This window comes from Chenopodium album, chromosome 10 (assembly GCF_948465745.1).
Source record: "Chenopodium album chromosome 10, dcCheAlbu1.1, whole genome shotgun sequence".
Lineage (NCBI taxonomy): Eukaryota > Viridiplantae > Streptophyta > Magnoliopsida > Caryophyllales > Amaranthaceae > Chenopodium > Chenopodium album.
This window is the reverse complement of record NC_137843.1, coordinates 27,124,020-27,143,353: the sequence shown is the minus strand read 5'-3', so window position 1 is coordinate 27,143,353 and position 19,334 is coordinate 27,124,020. Positions and strand designations below refer to the sequence as shown.

Genomic DNA, 19,334 nt, shown 5'->3' with positions numbered 1-19,334 from the left:
TAAATATTATTTTAATTAATTAATATTGGGAGATGCAAAAGGCTATAAGTTAAACCCTCTTTTTTCCTTTGGGTAAAGGTAGTACAGTTTTGCCTTTGATAAACTTATTATTGTTTTTATTATTTAACTTTTTAGGTTTTTGCTTAAGCTGATTATAGAATGCTTTTCTGTTACTTTGATATACGTAACATTAAATTTTCTTAGGATAGTATTATAAAAATTGTTTTTATGTATTCCTTATTTTATTTGTCCTTTATGTGGTGAATTTATTTGTGCAATTAATTTTTTATAGTTGCTATATTGGTGCATCATTTCAAGTTAAATGAGAATAAACTTGATTGATATTTGGTTGTGCTAGGAGTGTTTGTGAAAATTATGTTGGTGAACGACCCTATCAACTCGGGTTTAGTTTGGCCTTGATTTGGGTTTCAAGAAATTATAAATCCAAATAGGCAAATATATAAGCAAAGGGCATACCAATTATATGTACTACTTATATTGTACTATTATATGTCAAACTAATTATGATAGTCATAATATATGATAGTGATCAATGAACACCCTTATCTATACGCTACATTGCTAGCAAATATATGAATGAAGTCTAGGTAGTTGCTGGTTTTTTATGGCTCAAATTGTATGAAAGTCTAGGTTATGTAGTTTCTTTTTGCCTAGTAAGCCTAGCAGTATGGATTTTAAGTTAATAATAGTTGCTCGTTTTTGATGGTTTAAGTTGTATGATAGTATAGGCTATTTAGTTGTAAGCTTGGCAGAAATTAGTATGAATTATAGTATGTAATTATAAGCAGCATGAATATTACGTAAGCATTTTATTGGAATGACTATGAAATAATATATTTCTATCTATTTTAGCTAAAAGTTATGGTATTTGTTGTTAAGTTTGTGATGCTTTCTTCTTTTTTTGCCAAGTTTAAAGCAAATATTAGCTGAATTGTGTACCATTATAGTATTATTATTGTTAAACATTAGTGCACTAAAATGTTGTAAACCTTACCAGAAATGAGAATGTAAATCTTCTAATTATACTTATAGTAGCTATCAAAATAAATGAGACAAAAACATCACAAATTCAATCAATGCAAACTCAAATAAAGACTCCAATACCACTAATCTTTCTTCCCTCATAAAACAAAACTAAAGAACTTGAAATTAGATATGCATATAGTTCTGAAGATTTCCAGCAAATAGTTTTGAAGATTTCCAGCAAATATTAACAAAATTACAACTATATTATTAGTATAATAAACAAAAAGCAGTAATCTATATTATCAGCTATATTAATCTAGCATGCTTAATTTCATAGCAAATCACAAATAGTAATCCAACATGATAGCTGTCAGCTAAATAAGTAATTGAGAGAAAAATTTATAAAATCATTACATAGTTAATAAGCTTAGATTAATGTGGTAATGGATGATCGAGGTTTGTAAATTTGTCCAAAAGATTACAACTAAACGACTTGCAACAAGATACCATAGCTGCATAAGTTCACAGATGTGATGAATCTACCATCGATTCTAGGCTAAGATAGTTTTAGAAGAACCACTTATTAGCTAAGCAGTAGAATAGTTACAAGCAGTGCAAGATCAAAAGGATTAGTAGAGGAATATGAGATAACAATCACACTGCTTGCTAAGTAAACCTCCATCTAGTTACTCCAATGAGACAGATTTGAGAGCCCAACTCAGAGCTCCCACCCTGCTCAAAATGTTTGCTGGTCCAACACAAAAGTAAGCCTCCTTAGTCGACAGTCTAGCTGCTGCTTCATTAAAGTCATCCCAGTATTCCTATCAAGGTAGCAAATGATATTAAGTTAAGAGCTTGTTGTGTTTTAGGCTTGTAAGTCTTAGGTATGTGAGTTACTTACAGCAAGTGCTTTGTTGTATATGTCAGCAAGTTGCATGCCAAAGAGCTTCTCACACTCTGCTCCAAAAGCTGTGAGCTTCAATTCCCCTGTTCCATCAGTTATGGTGAAGGTGTAGTTTACCCTGCATGAAACAATATGACAACTAGCTTTTTAATTAAGACATGTGCTTGTTATTGCCATTACAAGAACATAGCTACCTAGTAGTGGCTGTGCAGACTTTGTTGGGGCGGAACATTTGAAGGTCTCACCAGCTAGTTCATCACAGCGACGACCACAATTGTCGCAGCCAATGTAAGCAATAATTTTCTTCACATCAGGTTCAGGGATTTTTGCTTCGAGCCATAGGCTTTCTTCTTGTATTGTATTAGTAAGCTGCAATATTAAAATAACAATTTAGGCATGCACATGCTATAGATTGGAACGTCAAATACAAGAGTAATGTTTGTAAACCAAAACCTTTTTCAGTTCAAGTTCATCAATAGTAGTTATAATCCTTTCATCAGATGGTTCACGGATTTGTAGAACCTTAGCCATCAAGTCACTTATGTAAGGTTTTTTGTCCTTAGTCCTGTTGAAAACAGATACCAAGTTAGCATTATAGCTAAATGCATGCTTTACATATTGGTTGTAGATAGTAACTGACCATTTTTTTAAATGATCTGCTGTCTCTCCTGAAGGGCCTAGTATTACTGATGTGGACATAGAGGATGCTAGTGAGAAGCCTGTTGATCCAAAAAATTTCTAAAGTGTTAGGCATAGGAGCTTATATAATCTTGCCTAAAAATATATAAATGTAGTAGAACCAGTTACCTTTGTGACCTATTGGGCGCATGTAGGTGAAACCAGCAATGAGTGGAACTGATGGCCAAGAAGCTAATTTTTCGCATGCTTCAGTAGCAAGTCCTCCCCAACGTGAGAGTATTAAAGGCTGGTAAATACTGCATGTTAATCAAGTTATGGGAATCAGTGATTCAATGTTCACACTATGTTAGTAATTAGATAACTATGTGTAAGAATTTACCTGTCATCAGCTATCACAACCTCTCGGACATCCATTAAAGCCCCTGATCTAGTTTTGACCTGCCTAACCTGCTCCATGTATACAATTACTCCAATGACATCTGCAAGAAGCATAATATAGTAAGCATACTGAAGGCACTCTAGCTTAGAAAAAATTGTAATAAGCAAAAGTAGATAGGTAGATACCAAAGCGTTCATTCTTAGAGCTGGTGCGTGGAATAGAAGCAATTGGAATATACTTAGGAAGCACAGGACCTGCTTCAGCTTGAAGTGGCTGGATGGTTGTATTCCCTCAAAAGGTCATCTGGCAGTCATCTTCTCTTGTTTCCCATTTCTCATTAACAACCCTTAGTGGAGCATTTACAATTTCATACTCCCTGCCTAGCTCAAGAATTCCCTTGAAGCTCTCTACTTCATTTTCGAACAAAGTTCCACGAATGCGATTTCCCTTAAGCAATTAGAATGACAAAAACAATTAAATCCAGTTGAGTTTGCCTAATAAACAGCCTGTACAAAATGCAAGCAAAAAGAAAATAGGAGAATTTGCAAACAAACCTCACTGTCTTCTAGTTTCAGCCATTGGTACAAAGTTTTGTTAGGAGATAGCTTTGGTTCTGCTTTCTCAATTACCCTTGCTCGAACTTTATACGCTTTAGTTTGTGGAGTCAGATTGCCAATGGGGGTATATTCAGGCTTCATCTACACATTGTGTTGGATATGTTATAAACTAAAGCTTGTAAGTAAACAAAAATAAACAAAATTATAAGGATTTTGTACAAGTCATTCTTAGTAATCTGTTTGTTGTTTTGATAATTTAGATTTTACTCAACTTTCTTTTACAGTTTTCTTTTAGGAAAAGCCTCTCTTCAACCTATCCCACAAAAATTATCTCAGAATATAGTAGTTTGTTTATCCAAGGCATAACAATTTCCAAACACCATTCAAATCAAGGCATCAGATTCTCATACAAACACTGAAGAAAGCATGCATGATTACGTAAAGCAAATACAACTCTGAGAATCCAATAACTAACTACACAAGCATACCATGCAGCAACTAAGTAGTGTAAGGGAAATATCAAAGGTCAGAGCAATATGTCCAAGAGATTTAGATGACAATTATAGATGGTCTTATAGTTAATTAATTCATAAGCAATTACTTGAAGAACAAAGCTAGCCAGATAGTCTAATAGTAAATAGCATACTTTAAAAACAAAATACCACACCTAAATAGGGTGTGGAATATGAGCAGCAGTGCATGAGTAAAAAAAAATCATGTTAAACAGGACTTGTTATAACATTCATCTACATTAATACTTTAATTTAGGCAGAACATTTTAGTAATACCAAACAATGATAAGTAGTGACCTATTTCTAAGCTTTGTTGTAGAGAATCTAAGTAGATAGTTCTTTTTAAGTCTCAGCAAAAGTTAGCACAAAGAGAAATTCAAATTGCTTCTATGATTAGGGTGCAAAATATGTTCACATTATGATTGGTTATTTATTTCTTCTACTAAAATAGTCACTTGTTACTATCCATTTGTGTGCTCATTTATTTATTGTTGTGGTAGATATAACCTTAAATACTTTATAAATTGTATATGCATAACATGAAGAAATGTAGTAAATTATAACAGAGGATTCATAAATACAATGTTAAAAGCATGTCAAGTGATTACTATGTGATAACAAACTTATGCTGGCATAATAATGATAAAAGAATCCATCTAAGCATTTAATTGAAAACGAAATATAGAATCTAGAGGTGAAGAAGTACCTTCAATGGAGCTCCTCAATTATGCTCTTCTATTTTTGAGAGAATACTAATGAGAGTGGTAAAAGAGTGCTTTGAAAACTCATATATGAGAGTGGTGAGAGAGTGCTTTGAAAACTCATATATGTACCTTAGCAATGGTTATTATCTAGCAGGTAATACACTAATCCTAGCTTTTGTAGGATTAGGAAAGTGACAAGTAGACCAAACAAAGAAGTGGGACGATTTGACTATGGTTTTCCTTGTAACAGTTATAAGTAAATCTATTATAGTGTTTGTTTAGGGTAAAAATACCCCAGGTACGTGGCCCAATCTCATAGTGACACGTGGCCCAATAAGAAGGCGACACGTGGCCCTATGAGAGTGTGACACGTGTCCACCTGACAGGGTGACACATGTCAGCCATCTTAAATACACAATATAACATCAGAAAGAGAAAAAGGCCCTGATTACAATTACATCAGGCCCAAATCCCGAGAAACCGTTGAAAGCCGTAAAACGGCGCCCCCATGACACGTGGCGACCCCTGATTGCGCAGCCAATCACGTCACGATATTCTAGGGTACAAACCCTAGAGGGGCACATGTTCCCACCCCTATAAATACCCTAATCATTTATGATGGGAGGGTGGATTACGACATAACATAAAGATAGAGCATTAAAAAGCTCCAACTTTTCTCTACTTTCTTTCTCTAGCTTTTCCGATTTTTGATCACTAACTTGATCGTCGGAGGCAAATATTCCGATCACCGGAATATTCGTTGTTTTGCAGGTGTCCGAGTCTCATCGTCAGTAGAGCGTGACCAGTATCCGAGGAGATCACAAAAAACCCCGAAACATTTGGCGCCGTCTGTGGGGATACTCGTCCGTTATGGCAATAGATGGTCAGACACCTAATTCTGGTCCTCGTCCAGGCGAGGACGGATATGTTGAAGACATACGTACTACCATACATTCAAGCAATCCTTTGACTGCCTCATTTGAAGAGGCCGAACAACCTCCTGTTACCCCAGCTACCCTAATGGCCGAGCTGACTAAGCTCCGCAAAGAGTTGGCCGCTAACCAGCAAAAGGGGGGAAGAGGTACTTCCAAGAAAACACACAACAGGACCAATGCAACTGATGCTGGTAATACCCCATTCCGTCGTCCGCATGGAAGGTCTCCCCGAGTCCCACAGACCAACCTCTCTAGCCTGTTAGCGAAAACACAGTCGGCTGGGGGGAGGGGCAAACAGCCGACAAGAGTTGAGACTGAGCCGTCACAGCGTTTCAAAGACGCAAGGGATTACATTCGGCACAGGCAAAGGGAGAGGGCCGCATATTCTGACACGGCCTCTACCCCAACCATGCCGGATGAAGCCTCCAACCAATCTTTCTCTCAATACACCAACACGGCCGTCTCCAGCAGAAGTCAAGCCGCTCATACCATTCTCCCAGACCAATTCAGCCATCACAATATCAGCCCCCTCAAGTACTCAATGGGTTGATACAGCCAACTCCCCAAGTCTTTGGGCAATATGGGCCGTATGGCCAGGTGTTCGGCCAGGCTCCCTACCTGGCTGGAACGTCCGCGCAGCCTCAGCCCATTGATTGGCAGATGCGTTTGTTGAATTTGGGAGATAAGCCGCCTCCGTTTTCGCAAGACATACTAACGTCCCCTCAGCCAGCAAAAGTGAAGAGTGTATTAGTTGGTGCCTATGATGGTACGGGCAACCCAGAGGAACATATTACCTCGTACAGGAATTTGATGTACTTGCAAAGTGTAGATGATGCTACATGGTGCAGATGCTTCCCGGCCACTCTTAAGGGGGTGGCCCAGGATTGGTTTAACAGCCTTCCGGCCGGATGCATAAATTGCTTTACTACCCTCAGTTTGTTGTTTGTGGGAAATTTCTCATACAACATCCCACCAAGAAAGACAAGTCTCAACTTGGCAACAATTGTTCAAGGAAAGAATGAAGGACTACGCTCGTATGTCCAAAGATTTAACCAAGAAAAAGCCCAAATTCATAATCTTCCGGACGAAATGGCATACTCAGATTTTCTCCGGGGATTAAGGCATAATGGTATTAAGTTTGATTTGGTAAGGAAAAAGATTCGGTCATACGCAGGTGTATTGCGGGAAGCCGAAGCCTATATTGAGGCCGCGGACTTTTGTTCGCTCACCAAATCAGAACAGCCGGCCAAGGGGGCTGAGAAGAAGCAATCTTCTCAGCAAGACTCGGCCGGCCGAAAGAGAGAAGGAAACAAAAGAAAAGAAATCTGGGTGGCTGATGACAAGCAACCCAAGTCAAAGAAAAGCAAGACGTACGAACCTCAGTATGAGTTCAACAAGGATGGCTACTCCATTTTGATGGAGATAAAAGACAAGTTTGAGTTTGAGAAGCCTCAGCCTTTGAGAGGCTCGGCCCAGTACAGAAACAAGAACAAGTATTGTCATTACCACAAGGATGTAGGTCATGACATGAACGATTGTATCAATCTGAAGAGGCTGTTGGATAAGTTGGCCGACAAGGGTCTGCTGAAACCCTATGTGACCAAGTCCAAATTCACCTTCAAACGGACAGACAACACGTCTGAGAAAAAGCAACAAAGCGATAAGAAAAATGACAAGGAAGATGATGGGAATAGCACTGATTCAGGTTTTGTGGCCGTAATATCAGGAGGCTTTGCTTCAGGCGGCCCTACCATGAAAGGAATCAAGCGGGATGCTCGAAATTTGTCAAATGTGATGCAAACGGACGCCGTTAAGGCCGAGCCATTTCCTGAAGTGATCATAAGTGAGGCTGACCGTGGAGAGGTCAGGGCTTTGCACAATGATCCCATGGTCTTTGTCATGAAGATAGCAAATTTGAAGGTGGGACGAATATTAATTGATACGGGCAGTTCGGCCGATATCATCAGCCTGTCTGCCCTAAGGAATTTAAGCTTCCCAGAAGATGCTCTCTAGGATATCACTCACCCCTTGGTAGGATTTGGGGGGAATGTCATTCATCCGGTCGGACGGATTGATCTTCCAATCCGTTTCGGGCAGAAGGGAGAGGGGAGAGACATGGTCGTCCGCTTCCTTGTTGTTAAAGAGTTGATCGGCTACAACGTCATCCTTGGCCGCCCCACTCTGAATGCAGCCAAGGCGGTTATAGTGCCTCACTTAATGTTGTTGAAGTTTGAAAGGTCGGACGGAAAAATTGGAACAATCCAAGGAAGTCAGAGAATGGCTAAGGAATGTAATCAGCTGGCCGTGAAGCCAACAGCGCGCGGCCCAAAACTGTCCGAGCCAAAGGAAGAAAGAACCTCACTCCCAGCATACCAGGTCGGCCAGAAGCATAAGGCGGCCAGGGCAGAAGAAGCCTAGCAATTAATGACTGTTGGCCGGCCAGATGAGTTGAGGCCCCAGCCGGCCGGCAGCCACCAGGATATAGTTCTTGACTCCAACCACCCAGAACGGACAGTTAGTGTCGGCACTATAGCTTTGGGATTGCTTGGGGATGAGTTAGTTAAGCTTTTAAGAGAATTCAAAGATGTGTTTGCATTTGAAGTTGGTGAAATGCCAGGGATAAGTCCTGACCTGTCCGTGCACAAGTTGGCCGTGAATCCTTTGATAAAACCTGTCCGCCAGAAGAAGAGGAATCACGGAGAAGAGAGGAATCAGGCGGCCGCAGCAGAGGTGAAAAAGCTGCTGGACGCCGGTTTCATTCGGCAATGCTTCTACCCAGATTGGGTGGCCAATGTAGTTCTTGTGAAAAAGCCGAATGGAACTTGGAGAATGTGCGTGGACTACACGGACTTGAACAAGGCGTGTCCTAAGGACAGCTTCCATTTGCTTAAGATTGACCGTTTGGTTGACTCTACGGCCGGACACGCCCTAATGAGTTTTATGGACGCATACTCCGGATTCCACCAAATTCCTTTGTGGGAAGAAGATCACAAAAAACCCCGAAACATTTGGCGCCGTCTGTGGGGATCGAACCCACGACCACGTGGTTAAAAGCCATTCGGTTAGACAGCGTTTGTGACCGAGCAGGGGTTGTACTGTTACAAAGTTATGCCATTCGGCTTCAAGAATGCCCCTGCTACCTTTCAAAGGCTTGTTAACACAGTCGTTAGAGACCAGATCGGCTGGAACATGGAGGCGTACATTGATGACATGATTGTCAAGTCAAAAGAGCCGGCCGACCATCTCAAGGATCTACGAGAAACGTTCACCGAACTCAGGCGGCATAAGATGATGTTGAATCCAAAGAAGTGTGTATTTGGTGGTGAGTCCGGCAAGTTTCTCGGATTTTTGATTGATCAACGTGGAATTGAGGCCAACCCTGAAAAAATTCAAGCCGTCCTTGACATGAAGTCCCCAAGAACAATTAAGGAGGTGCAAAGACTGACCGGCTGTTTAGCAGCCCTTGGAAGATTTTTGTCAAGGTCAGGGGATAAGTGCCGTTACTTTTTTCAAACCATTAAGAAGAAAGCCATGTTCGAGTGGACAGAGGAGGCCGAGGAAGCATTCGTACAGTTGAAGAGTCACTTGCATACGTTGCCTCGCCTCGTCAACCCGCTCAAGAATGAGAAGCTATATATCTATCTGACCATCTCTGAACATTCTCTAAGTGCCGTCCTTCTTGCTGAGAGGGACGGCCATCAGGTCCTGGTGTATTTTATCAGCCATGTACTTCACAATGCTGAGCTTAAGTACCCCCCAATTGAAAAATTTGGCCTGGCCTTATACATGGCATCAAAGAAGCTGCGGCCGTACTTTTTGGCACATTCAATTGTGGTCTATATAGACCAACCCTTGAAGAAGCCGTTCTCAACGTTAGAAGTAAGTGGCCGCATGCTCAAGTGGGCCTTGGAACTCAGGGGCTTTGACCTTGTGTTTGAGCCAAGGGAGGCAATTAAGGGGCAAGCTTTTGCGGACTTTTTGGCTGAAATGACACGGCCTGATCTTCAGCCGGCCGGAGACCAAGTCTGGAAGGTGTTTGTGGATGGTAGTGCAACAGCGACCGGGTGTGGTGCTGGTGTTATATGTGAATCTCCTGAAGGAGACAAGTATGAGTACGCATTGAGATTTCAGTTCCAAGCGTCAAACAATGAAGCTGAGTACGAAGCATTGTTGGCCGGCCTAAGGATGTGTAAAGCGGCCGGGGCAACCAAAGTTGAAGTATGCTCGGACTCCCGGCTAATAGTTCACCAAGTCAATGGTGGCTTCGAAGCTAGGGAACCGTCCATGATGAAGTACATGGAGCTAGTGAAGGATGACGCCGAGTGCCTAGAACATTTCTCTCTCAGACAAGTTCCTCGATCAGAAAATCATCAAGCGGACGCGCTCTCCAAATTGGCTTCCTCGGCATCATGTGATACTCCAAGATCAGTGTTTTGGGAAGTAAAGGAGAAAATGAGTATTGATGCCGAGCCCGTTCAGATGATAGATAGAAGTTCAACTTGGATGGACGGAATTATTTCCTACCTAAGGGATGGGATACTTCCGGACGACCCAAAAGAGAGTTGGCTAATGAAGAGGAGAGCGGCCTAGTTCGAGATGAAGGATGGGGAGCTATTCAAAAGAGCTTTTGTGAAGCCTTATCTTAAATGTATAACTCCTGAAAGAGGGAATGATGTGTTGGACGACCTCCATCAGGGGCATTGTGGCTCACATATAGGAGGACGAGCCTTAGCTGAAAAAGCGACACATTTGGGTTATTACTGGCCGAGCTTGAATGCGGACGCCATGCAAATGGTGAAAAAATGTGACAAGTGCCAGAGGTTTTCAACCCTTATTCATCGTCCAGCAAATAGTCTATCAACCATCAGTAGTCCGCTTCCTTTTGCTAAATGGGGCATGGACATTTTGGGGCCGTATACTCCTGCATCCGGCCAGAGAGGATATGTACTAGTGGCAGTAGACTACTTTACTAAATGGGTTGAAGCTGAGGCCGTCTGGGGCATCAAATGGACGGATGTGTCAGCCTTCATTTGGAAGAGCATAATCACTCGGTACGGGGTACCTCAGTCAATGGTGTTCGACAATGGACCTCAGTTTGAGACGCGCCAACTCAAGGAATGGTTGGGGGACCAGTGCATAACTCATTGTTTTGCCTCAGTCGGCGGACCACAAGCCAATGGCCAAGTTGAGGCCTATAACAAGCTGATTTCAAATAGGATCAAGCGCAAGCTTGAAAAGGCGGGCGGCCTATGGCCAGATGAGTTGGTTAATGTGCTATGGTCCATACGGACAACGACAAAGAGTTCTACAGGGGAGACTCCATTCTTTTTGGTCTATGGAGCTGAGGCTGTACTCCCAATTGAAATGTACGAGCCCACTTTGCGGGTAATGCTCTATGATGAATCGGCCAATTGGGAGGCCATAAAGACCGCTCTAGACTTTCTTCCAGAAGCTAGGGGCAATGCGGCGCTTAGACATGAAATTTATCGCTTAAGGATGACAAGGGCATATAACCGTCGAGTGTCTAAGAGGCCGCTCAAAATGGGGGATCTAGTGTTGAGAAAAATGGAAGTTGTTGGCTGTGCCAATGAGGACGGCAAGTTGACCCCTAACTGGGAGGGGCCGTACCGAATCAGGGAAGAAGTCCGAGACGGCACATATCGCCTTGAGGCAATTGATGGCCGTCAGATCCCACGGACATGGAACACTGACAATCTGAAGAAATATCATGTTTAAGTTTTTATTTCTCTAAGTACTTAGCCAAAAAGCTGTGTATACAGCTAGGTCTACTGACCGAGCCTTGCAATTAAAGCCATACGGCCACAACAATGTACTTTTGATAAAATTAATGAAAAGTCAGGCATTTTCGAACTATATTTATTTGCATATTATGATTTGTGATTAAAGGCCGAATGAAATCATTTACTAAGTTGCTTCCGATACAGCAACACGGCTTATCGGTCTTACTGAGTGGCCGAAGTAAAAAGGGAGCAAGATTGCTCCCAATATAGCAATTTGGCCACACAAAAAAAAAAACTGATTCAATTCAGAGATTAATGCGTCCGAACAAATTAAAGGCGGACGGTTGAGGCAAGGTATACTGAACTTATTTAAAAAGCAAGTGTCCTTTACAAATAGGGCAAGGGTATACCTAGGCGTTTAGCCCGGCCGAGTCAAGAATCTCTAAGTTGAGATAATACTTGGGATATCTAGGGTACGTCCGAGCGATAGATTCAACGGACTACATACTCGTACAAAGATAGCTGAACGACCAATTAAATTGATTCGGTGCTTCACCTAGTCCAAGGGCAATCATTACTATGATTTGATTAACTTGCTAGTCGTCATACCCTTTAAGGCATAAAAACTACCAAGTTAATCAAACATCTTAGAGTATGGACTAGGCGAACACCGAATAAAGGGGCATACCCCTAGGAGCGTACGAAAAAGCATAATATTGAGACGTACGAAGAACATTCAAAAGGCACAACATTGCAAAAAATTGCTAAGTATGAAACAGAATTAAAAGAACCGCTCAACGGGCGGATAAAATTTCCATTAAACTGACCGCGCAAAAGGCGGCCGAAATGTTTACAAAACCGCTCAAATAGGCGGCCTCAAAATAAAAAAGAGAGTACAGCATAAGCTAAGTAAAGCTGAAAAAGAAGAAAAAGCTGGGTAGCTGAGCAGACGGTTGCTGGAGGACCTGAGCTCTACTTAGCCGTATCATCCTTGGCAGGCTCCTCCGCAACTTTGGCGTCTTCGGCCGGAGCGGCATCACCGTCCGCCCCCTCCTCCTCATCATCTTCCTCTCCCTCGTCCTCTCCGGACTCGGGAGAAGTAACTACCAGCTCTGGAGGAGGCTGGCCGGCCTTCTTCGCCTCTTCCCTGAGGCAGACATAGTTCAGCCGCTTCTTAAAGCGTTCTTCATAGTATGCGGCCTCACCATCATCCACCATCAGCTCGAAGGCATCGAAGAAGTATGCCCTAAGCCTTTCTTCGGCATTCTGCTCAATGCGGACGATTTCCTCCGCGCTGGGCGGCCGAGGAGCTTTTAGCTGCTCAGCATAGTCCGAAACGGACTTCTTCAAGGCCTCAACCTCGGCCCTCAGCGCGTCCGCTTCGTCCAAAGCAGTCTTAAGGTTGGCTTGGGCCAACTTCAGCTCACTCTTCAAGGCCTCAGATGCCTCGAAGCCCAGCCTCCATTTCTCTTTCTCCAGGACGGCCTCGTCCCTCTCAACCCGCATGGCCTCCCTGGCCAAGGACTCCTCTTCGAGTGCCTTGCCCAGTTTGACCAGGTCTTCAGTTTGCCGCGCCGCCTTGTCGGCCAGCGCGGTTATTTGGGTCTCAAAATGCACCCTTTGGACGGCGGCCGTCCCCGTCACAGCGTCCTCGGCCTTCCTGATCTCGAGCCAAGCCTGCTTCAGCGGCTCGTTCTCTTTATCCTTCCATTCAAGGAAGGCGTTCAGGCGGAGGAAGAGCTGCGGACAGAAGAAGGAAACTTAGTCAAATATAGAAAAATTTGCTAAGTGTTAGAAAGAAAAAGTATAAAGAAAAAGAGACGTACCTCAGCAGAACAGTTGAGCATAGGGCCGAGGAAGCCCTCATTGATTCCCCGCAGCTTATCACGCTGCGCTTGGGGAACCGCGCGAACCATGGCCTCGTGCATGGCCTTCCTGTCTGCGCCAGTCAGTGACTGGCCGGGCAGCCTCATTTGCAACTCCTCTGAGATGTCTGCGGACGACCGAATAAGAAGAGTTAGCTAAAATTTACAAATCAAATGGTACAAGAACAAGGAAGAAAGGCTAACCAGTGGAGAAGCTTGGAGGAGAGAGATTGATGGGAGGGGGCGGCAAAGAGGCGTCCCCCTCGTTGTCTAAACGGCCAGCAGTGTCACTGGCCGACTGATTGGCGTTTAGCCAATCAGATTTTTTAACTAACTCGACAGGCGGAGTCGAGAAGGAGCCGGTCATTTTTTCCGGGGATGACTTACCCCCATCGTCCAGTGGGACGGACGAATCGTGGACCTGATCAGCAATAGGTTCCACGGGCTTGGAGACCACGCTTTGTGTCAGCCGAGGCTGTTCTCCTTGAGACTGCGTTGTAGCAGTCTGCGACTTTGCCTTGGTCGCGGTTGTAGACGTCCTGGTTGCAACCGTCTTCCTCCTTTTAGATGCGTTCGCATCAGGAGTGGACGAAGCCGGCTGCTTCCTCCTTGCCCTCGGAGTAGAAGAAGACTGTAAAAACACAAGCAAAGTTAGAAAAATTACACAAGGCAGAAAGCATGTCAGTGTTCGTGTGAATTGGGGAAGGAGCTCCCTTCCAACAGGTATGAACGGACGAAATACGTCCGTGCTAACTCGGGAAGCAGGCTCCTCCCAATATAGAAGAATGGACAATGAGGAAAGAAAAACTCAAAAAATAAACTAAGTGTTTACCTCCTTGAGTTGCTCGTACATCTTGAAACGAGCCTTGTATCGAGCAAGGTCCACCTCGGACATCTCCACCTCTCCCTTCTGAGCCGGGTCAAGCATAGCGTACGCCTCCGCTGCAAAAAAAAAAAAGTGTTAAGAGTATTTTTCTAAAAAACTCTACGTGCGTACAAAAAGTTTATATATCTAAGTGTCCACCTTGGGGCATGTTCTGGTACAGGCCGTACGCAGACATGAAGGTAGTGTCCCTAAGCCAATTGGCAAGAGGAACCCAATGGCGAGGGACACGTTCGGTTTTGTTACCCAGCTTGACTCGGTTGACCATGAAATATTCAAGTTGGTGCTCGTGGCTTGGATGGATGGGCGGCTTGTTAGGTTTATGGTCCCCGCGTCCGAGCTGAATGGGATCCGGACGACACTTGTTCATGCGGAGGTTGAACTCCGCATCTTGAGTTTTGATGCGGTAGAATCGGTGCTTCCAGTCCCTCCATTTGCTGACACGGTCGACCACAACCATGTAATCCCTGGTCGCGCTCAAGACGAGCCAACCATCCGTATCCTTCTCCAGCCGAGTAAGTGAGTGCATCTCACAGAAGACCGCAAAGTCTGGCGTGAAACCCTTGCAGATGCACGTCACCAGATACCCAAAAATATTTAACAAACTGTTTGGCGTCAGTTGGAAAAGGCCAATGTCATATTCGTCCAGAACTGTCCGGACGAATGGATGAAGAGGGAAGCGAAGGCCTACATCCAAAGCGGCCCTGTAAACGCAAAACGCCCGTTTACGCGGCTTCTCCTCATCCCAGGTAGCCACAGTAATGGCTTTCCTGGGGACTTGTATTTCGAATCCCTCCCCCAAATGGAGGGACTCCTTGTACTCCTCAAAGCCCTTCTTCAAGAACTTCAGGGCCGTCTCTCCAACCGTACAGGCGTACGGGTCCCTGAAGTTGTCAATGTTGGCGACGTTTTCTTCGGCCGCCGCCTCACCTTCGGCTGTCTCGCCCACGGCCTCTTTCTCAACCTCTTCTTCTTCCACTTGGTGAGAAGGGGCACTCCCAAACTCTGAAGACAGCACCCTGTCCAAGTCTGCTGCCTCGGCCGAGCTTCGGCCTCTTGAGCTATGTGCGCCCATGGAAGAAGGAATGCCCTCCTCAACTAATGGACGCTTGCCTTTGTCTTTGGCAGCGTCCGCCTGATTTCCCGAAGGAGGGGCGTTGCGAATAGGCAAGTCGGACGGTTCCCTAATTGAGATTCCCGTCATGGGTCTGTCCGCCCCGCCCAATTGAAGTAGAGGTTGAGTGGAAGAGGGGACGGACGAACCAGCAGTGTCCGCCCCAAGATCGGTAGGATGGTCTTTGCAGGCTACCAGTTCGGCCCTATCCATGACTGAACTGGCAAATTGAGGGAACCTAAGTTCTGGAGCAGGAGTGGACGAGGCGCCTTCAGCTTGTAGGCGTTCCTCGAAGGAAGAAGTGACCTCCACGGCCAAGTGATGAGAGCCAGTGGAGGCGGTCGTTCTTTGGGTGGTGGAGGTAGTCTCCACCTCCATGGTACTTGGGTTGTTAGGGTCATAAGGGACCCTAGGGTGAACCAGACTGCCGTCTGGATTCCTGGCCGCATGAAAATCGCGCGTACGCATTGTTCTTGCCATTGCCCGAGGGGACAGAGAAGAATAAGTGGGGGTGAGTATGTACGCACCAGACATAGACTCACTCCAAGGAGGAGACAACTCTTCTCCGTCCACTCTAGACTCCTCAGTCCCAGGCGAACGGCCGGCCTCATGAGGAGAGTCGGACGAAGCCGAGTATGGATCCAGAATTGAAATAAAAGAAAAAATACAAGAAAAGAAAGAAGTGTAGACGACCTACCTCTGTACGTTCTAAAAACTTCGTAAGTGTTCTTGGTGTTGTTGAAGATTGACCGGAAAACTCAAAAAATGCCCGGACAACTCAAACTCACGGCGGCGCTCTTGAAGATTAAAGGAAAAATCACTTTCTCTCACTAGAATGCTTTGACTTCTCTCTAGAATTCACAATTGGGTAAAGTGTGAAAATGAGGATTCACTTCCCATATTTATAGAATGAACTCATGGGGGCAAAATGGTAAAACCACCTTTCCCGCCTAAACATTCAAACGGTAATTTTTTGAAGAAATTACTCGAAGAAAGAGACAGAATGACGTTAGGGTTCTGTTAACTTGTGAAAAAATCAGACGGACAATTGACGGCGCGTTAAAGTGAGTTGAAGTGAGTTAAGTCACAAATTCAAGAGATGTACACCTTCAACACTTAGTCTCCAGGACTTAAAAACATCTAAGAGGAAAATGCGTCCGCCCAGTTCCCAGACGTTTAGTCCAAAGGGGAAAGTTCAGACGTACGCAGCTTGATGAAAGAACCATAGAGTACGCCTGAAATCAAGGAAGCCCAATCCATTTCAAAAATATGTGGACGCTCTAGGTAGTTAGGAGATAAGCTCCTCCCAGAGTATCAGAACGTCCAGACCAAAATAGGAGGACGTCTAGTCCCACTGCTGAGGCCGCTCTGGGTGGCTAGGAGATAAGCTCCTCCCAGAGTACGAGAGCGTCCAGACTAAAAAGCAAGGATGTTCATTTTAAATGCTGTGGACGCCCTGGGTAGTTAGGAGATAAGCTCCTCCCAGAGTATGAGGACGTCCAGTCCAAAAAATGCGGACGTCCCGATGAGCTAGGAGATAAGCTCCTCCCAGAGTATGAGGACGTCCAGTCCAAAGTATGTGGACGTCCAAATGAACCAGGGGTTAAGCCTCTCTCAGAGTACGAGAACGTCCAATACAAAGTATGGACGACCAAATGAGCAAGAAGACAAGCTCACTCCAGACTACGAGGACGTCCAGAACAAAATATACGGACGTCCAGGTAGCAAAGAGAGCTTTGAGTCCAAAGTATATGGACGTCCAGGGCAGATGGGAGGTAAACCCAACCCAGAGTACCAGGACGTCCAGAATGTAAGATCAGAGGAGACGGCCAGTAAGTGTACGAGCCACCCCCTCTGAGGGGCAAATGTTTAGGGTAAAAATACCCCAGGTACGTGGCCCAATCTCATAGTGACACGTGGCCCAATAAGAAGGCGACACGTGGCCCTATGAGAGTGTGACACGTGTCCACATGACAGGGTGACACATGTCAGCCATCTTTAAATACACAATATAACATCAGAAAGAGAAAAAGGCCCTGATTACATCAGGCCTAAATCCCGAGAAACCCTTGAAAGCCGTAAAACGGCGCCCCATGACACGTGGCGACCCCTGATTGCGCAGCCAATCACGTCACGATATTCTAGGGTACAAACCCTAGAGGGGCACATGTTCCCACCCATATAAATACCCCAATCATTTATGATGGGAGGGTGGATTACGACATAACATAAAGATAGAGCATTAAAAAGCTCCAACTTCTCTCTACTTTCTCTCTCTAGCTTTTCCGATTTTTGATCACTAACTTGATCGTCGGAGGCGAATATTCCGATCACCGGAATATTCGTTGTTTTGCAGGTGTCCGAGTCTCATCGTCAGTAGAGCGTGACCAGTATCCGAGGAGATCACAAAAAACCCCGAAACAGTGTTCTAAGCTAATGTGCATTGAGATGAGGAATTACTTTTTGTACTGCCAGTTGCTTACCTCCTATCACAGTCCTAATAAAGTAGTTTGTTATTAGTTGTGCTTTTTTGGTAAAAGTTGTAAGCAGAGCTATTTTTGTGATTTAAGTGCAAGCACTTAATGAATCTTGTTTTGCTAATGAACATTGAGAACTGGAATATCTTGCTTTTGTTGCAAAGTGTTTATTGCTTCATTATATATAATAATGTTTTTCATCTTTGCAATATTATATTTTTTTTATTTTTTTTTTGGGTTTAAAAAGGGGAATTTTTTTAACTCATTACCCAAAAAAAGCCTGGGTTGTTTCAATGGGTTCTACTTTACTTTACTGGGCTAGACTACAATGCTATGGACATTGCTTATAATGCCTTCATTAAGCTAGACTCTATTTATTTTGGGAACCAAAGAGCTTTGCTTTTAGCAGGCCTCTTTGTTTGATGCTATCTGAGTTTTTCTGAAGTGTTAACTTCATATGTTCAAGTTTTATAAGTTGTAACACAAAACAATCAATAATCCCAGGCTTAAAAGTGAATATATAATTATGTAAAGGCACATGAAATGGACTTTATAAATAGATCTGGATAAGCAATTGCAGCTGATACAATTATACGTTACAAAATTTTCAATGTGAAGGTCTAAATTTGCCAATATACCTTCCAACAATTCTTCTTAGAAGTAATTTGAGATTTAGCGTATAGTGTTATGACACCGCAGAATTTGCACAAGTCTGAGAGAAGAAATGTATCCAGGTTGTCCATTTGTTAGAAAATTCTGCATTAGAAGCTTAATGATATTTAGGAACCGTAAGCAAATGCACATTGAAGCTGTTTATTAAGTAACCCTTTAAAACTCACCTTGCTGAACCTTTGTTGGTGCTATACTGCTGTAATGCTGTAGCATCAACTTATAAATCATTTGCTAGAGCCTGCATTTAAGTAGACAAGTATTATGCTATGTGTGGCTGCTTAGGAATAAGTGTACATTAAGCATGGATAGTTAGAAATCATCTTGGAAAACTGACCTGTGAAGATTTTTCAGATATGATCCCAGCCTTGTATAGTATATCAAAAGACACAACATTCCTCACACCGTCTACGTCTAGTTTTTCTTAGCAGGCTTGTTTAACACTCTTACTTGGCTTGATTTCCGCGCTCTAGATAGCCCAACATAAAGCTGGCCATGAGAAAAGCAAGGACGCCGTAAATAAATCCTAACCTTGTTGAGAGTTTGGCCTTGAGCTTTTTTTATGGTCATAGCAAAGCTTAGCTCAATTGGGAATTGTATCCGTTCGAACTTGAATAGGTAATGGCTGGAAGAGGAAGGCCTTAGGTTAGCACATGGTAAAAGACCATCTCGCCTGAATGATGGCATGTTGTGATCATACATAGGATAACATTTGGGTAGAATACTTTACAGATGAGTCGAGTTCCATTGCATAGGCCTAAAGCTGGAGCTGTGTTCCGAAGCAAAATCACAGGACAGTTCTGTTTCAGAACTAAAGGGTGTGGGCTCATTCCTCCAGGGCATAAAGTATTTAAAAACTCGGTGGTGTAGATGTTGCAATTATCATCAATCAAAGAATCAAAGCTTTTATACACCGCTGCTTCACCAGGGTGATTTTCTATAAGGAGGCTGTTTTTCATCAACATCAT

The 19,334-nt window shown here is 43.7% G+C and overlaps 1 protein-coding gene across 1 annotated transcript; it reads right to left on the bottom strand.

Annotated features, from left to right (window-relative positions):
• Positions 1-1,673: 1,673 nt before the first annotated feature.
• LOC145565101 (replication protein A 70 kDa DNA-binding subunit D-like) lies at positions 1,674-19,334 on the bottom strand. The gene is made up of 11 exons (XM_081625199.1): positions 19,092-19,334; positions 3,464-3,607; positions 3,273-3,356; positions 3,095-3,182; positions 2,910-3,009; positions 2,699-2,826; positions 2,532-2,610; positions 2,345-2,456; positions 2,106-2,260; positions 1,889-2,009; positions 1,674-1,808 (listed from the first exon to the last, which is right to left on the bottom strand). Exons 1-11 carry the CDS (start codon positions 19,332-19,334, stop codon positions 1,674-1,676), a joined length of 1,389 nt encoding a protein of 462 aa, XP_081481325.1.

Coding starts and splice junctions, on each gene's coding strand:
- LOC145565101 (XM_081625199.1), bottom strand. CDS start 19,334: ATGATGTTGATGAAAAACAGCCTCCTTATAGAAAATCACCCTGGTGAA. Junction 2,457..2,531: donor GCAGATCATTTAAAAAAATG/GTCAGTTACTAT, acceptor TGTTTTCAACAG/GACTAAGGACAAAAAACCTT. Junction 2,010..2,105: donor AAATGTTCCGCCCCAACAAA/GTCTGCACAGCC, acceptor TGTTTCATGCAG/GGTAAACTACACCTTCACCA.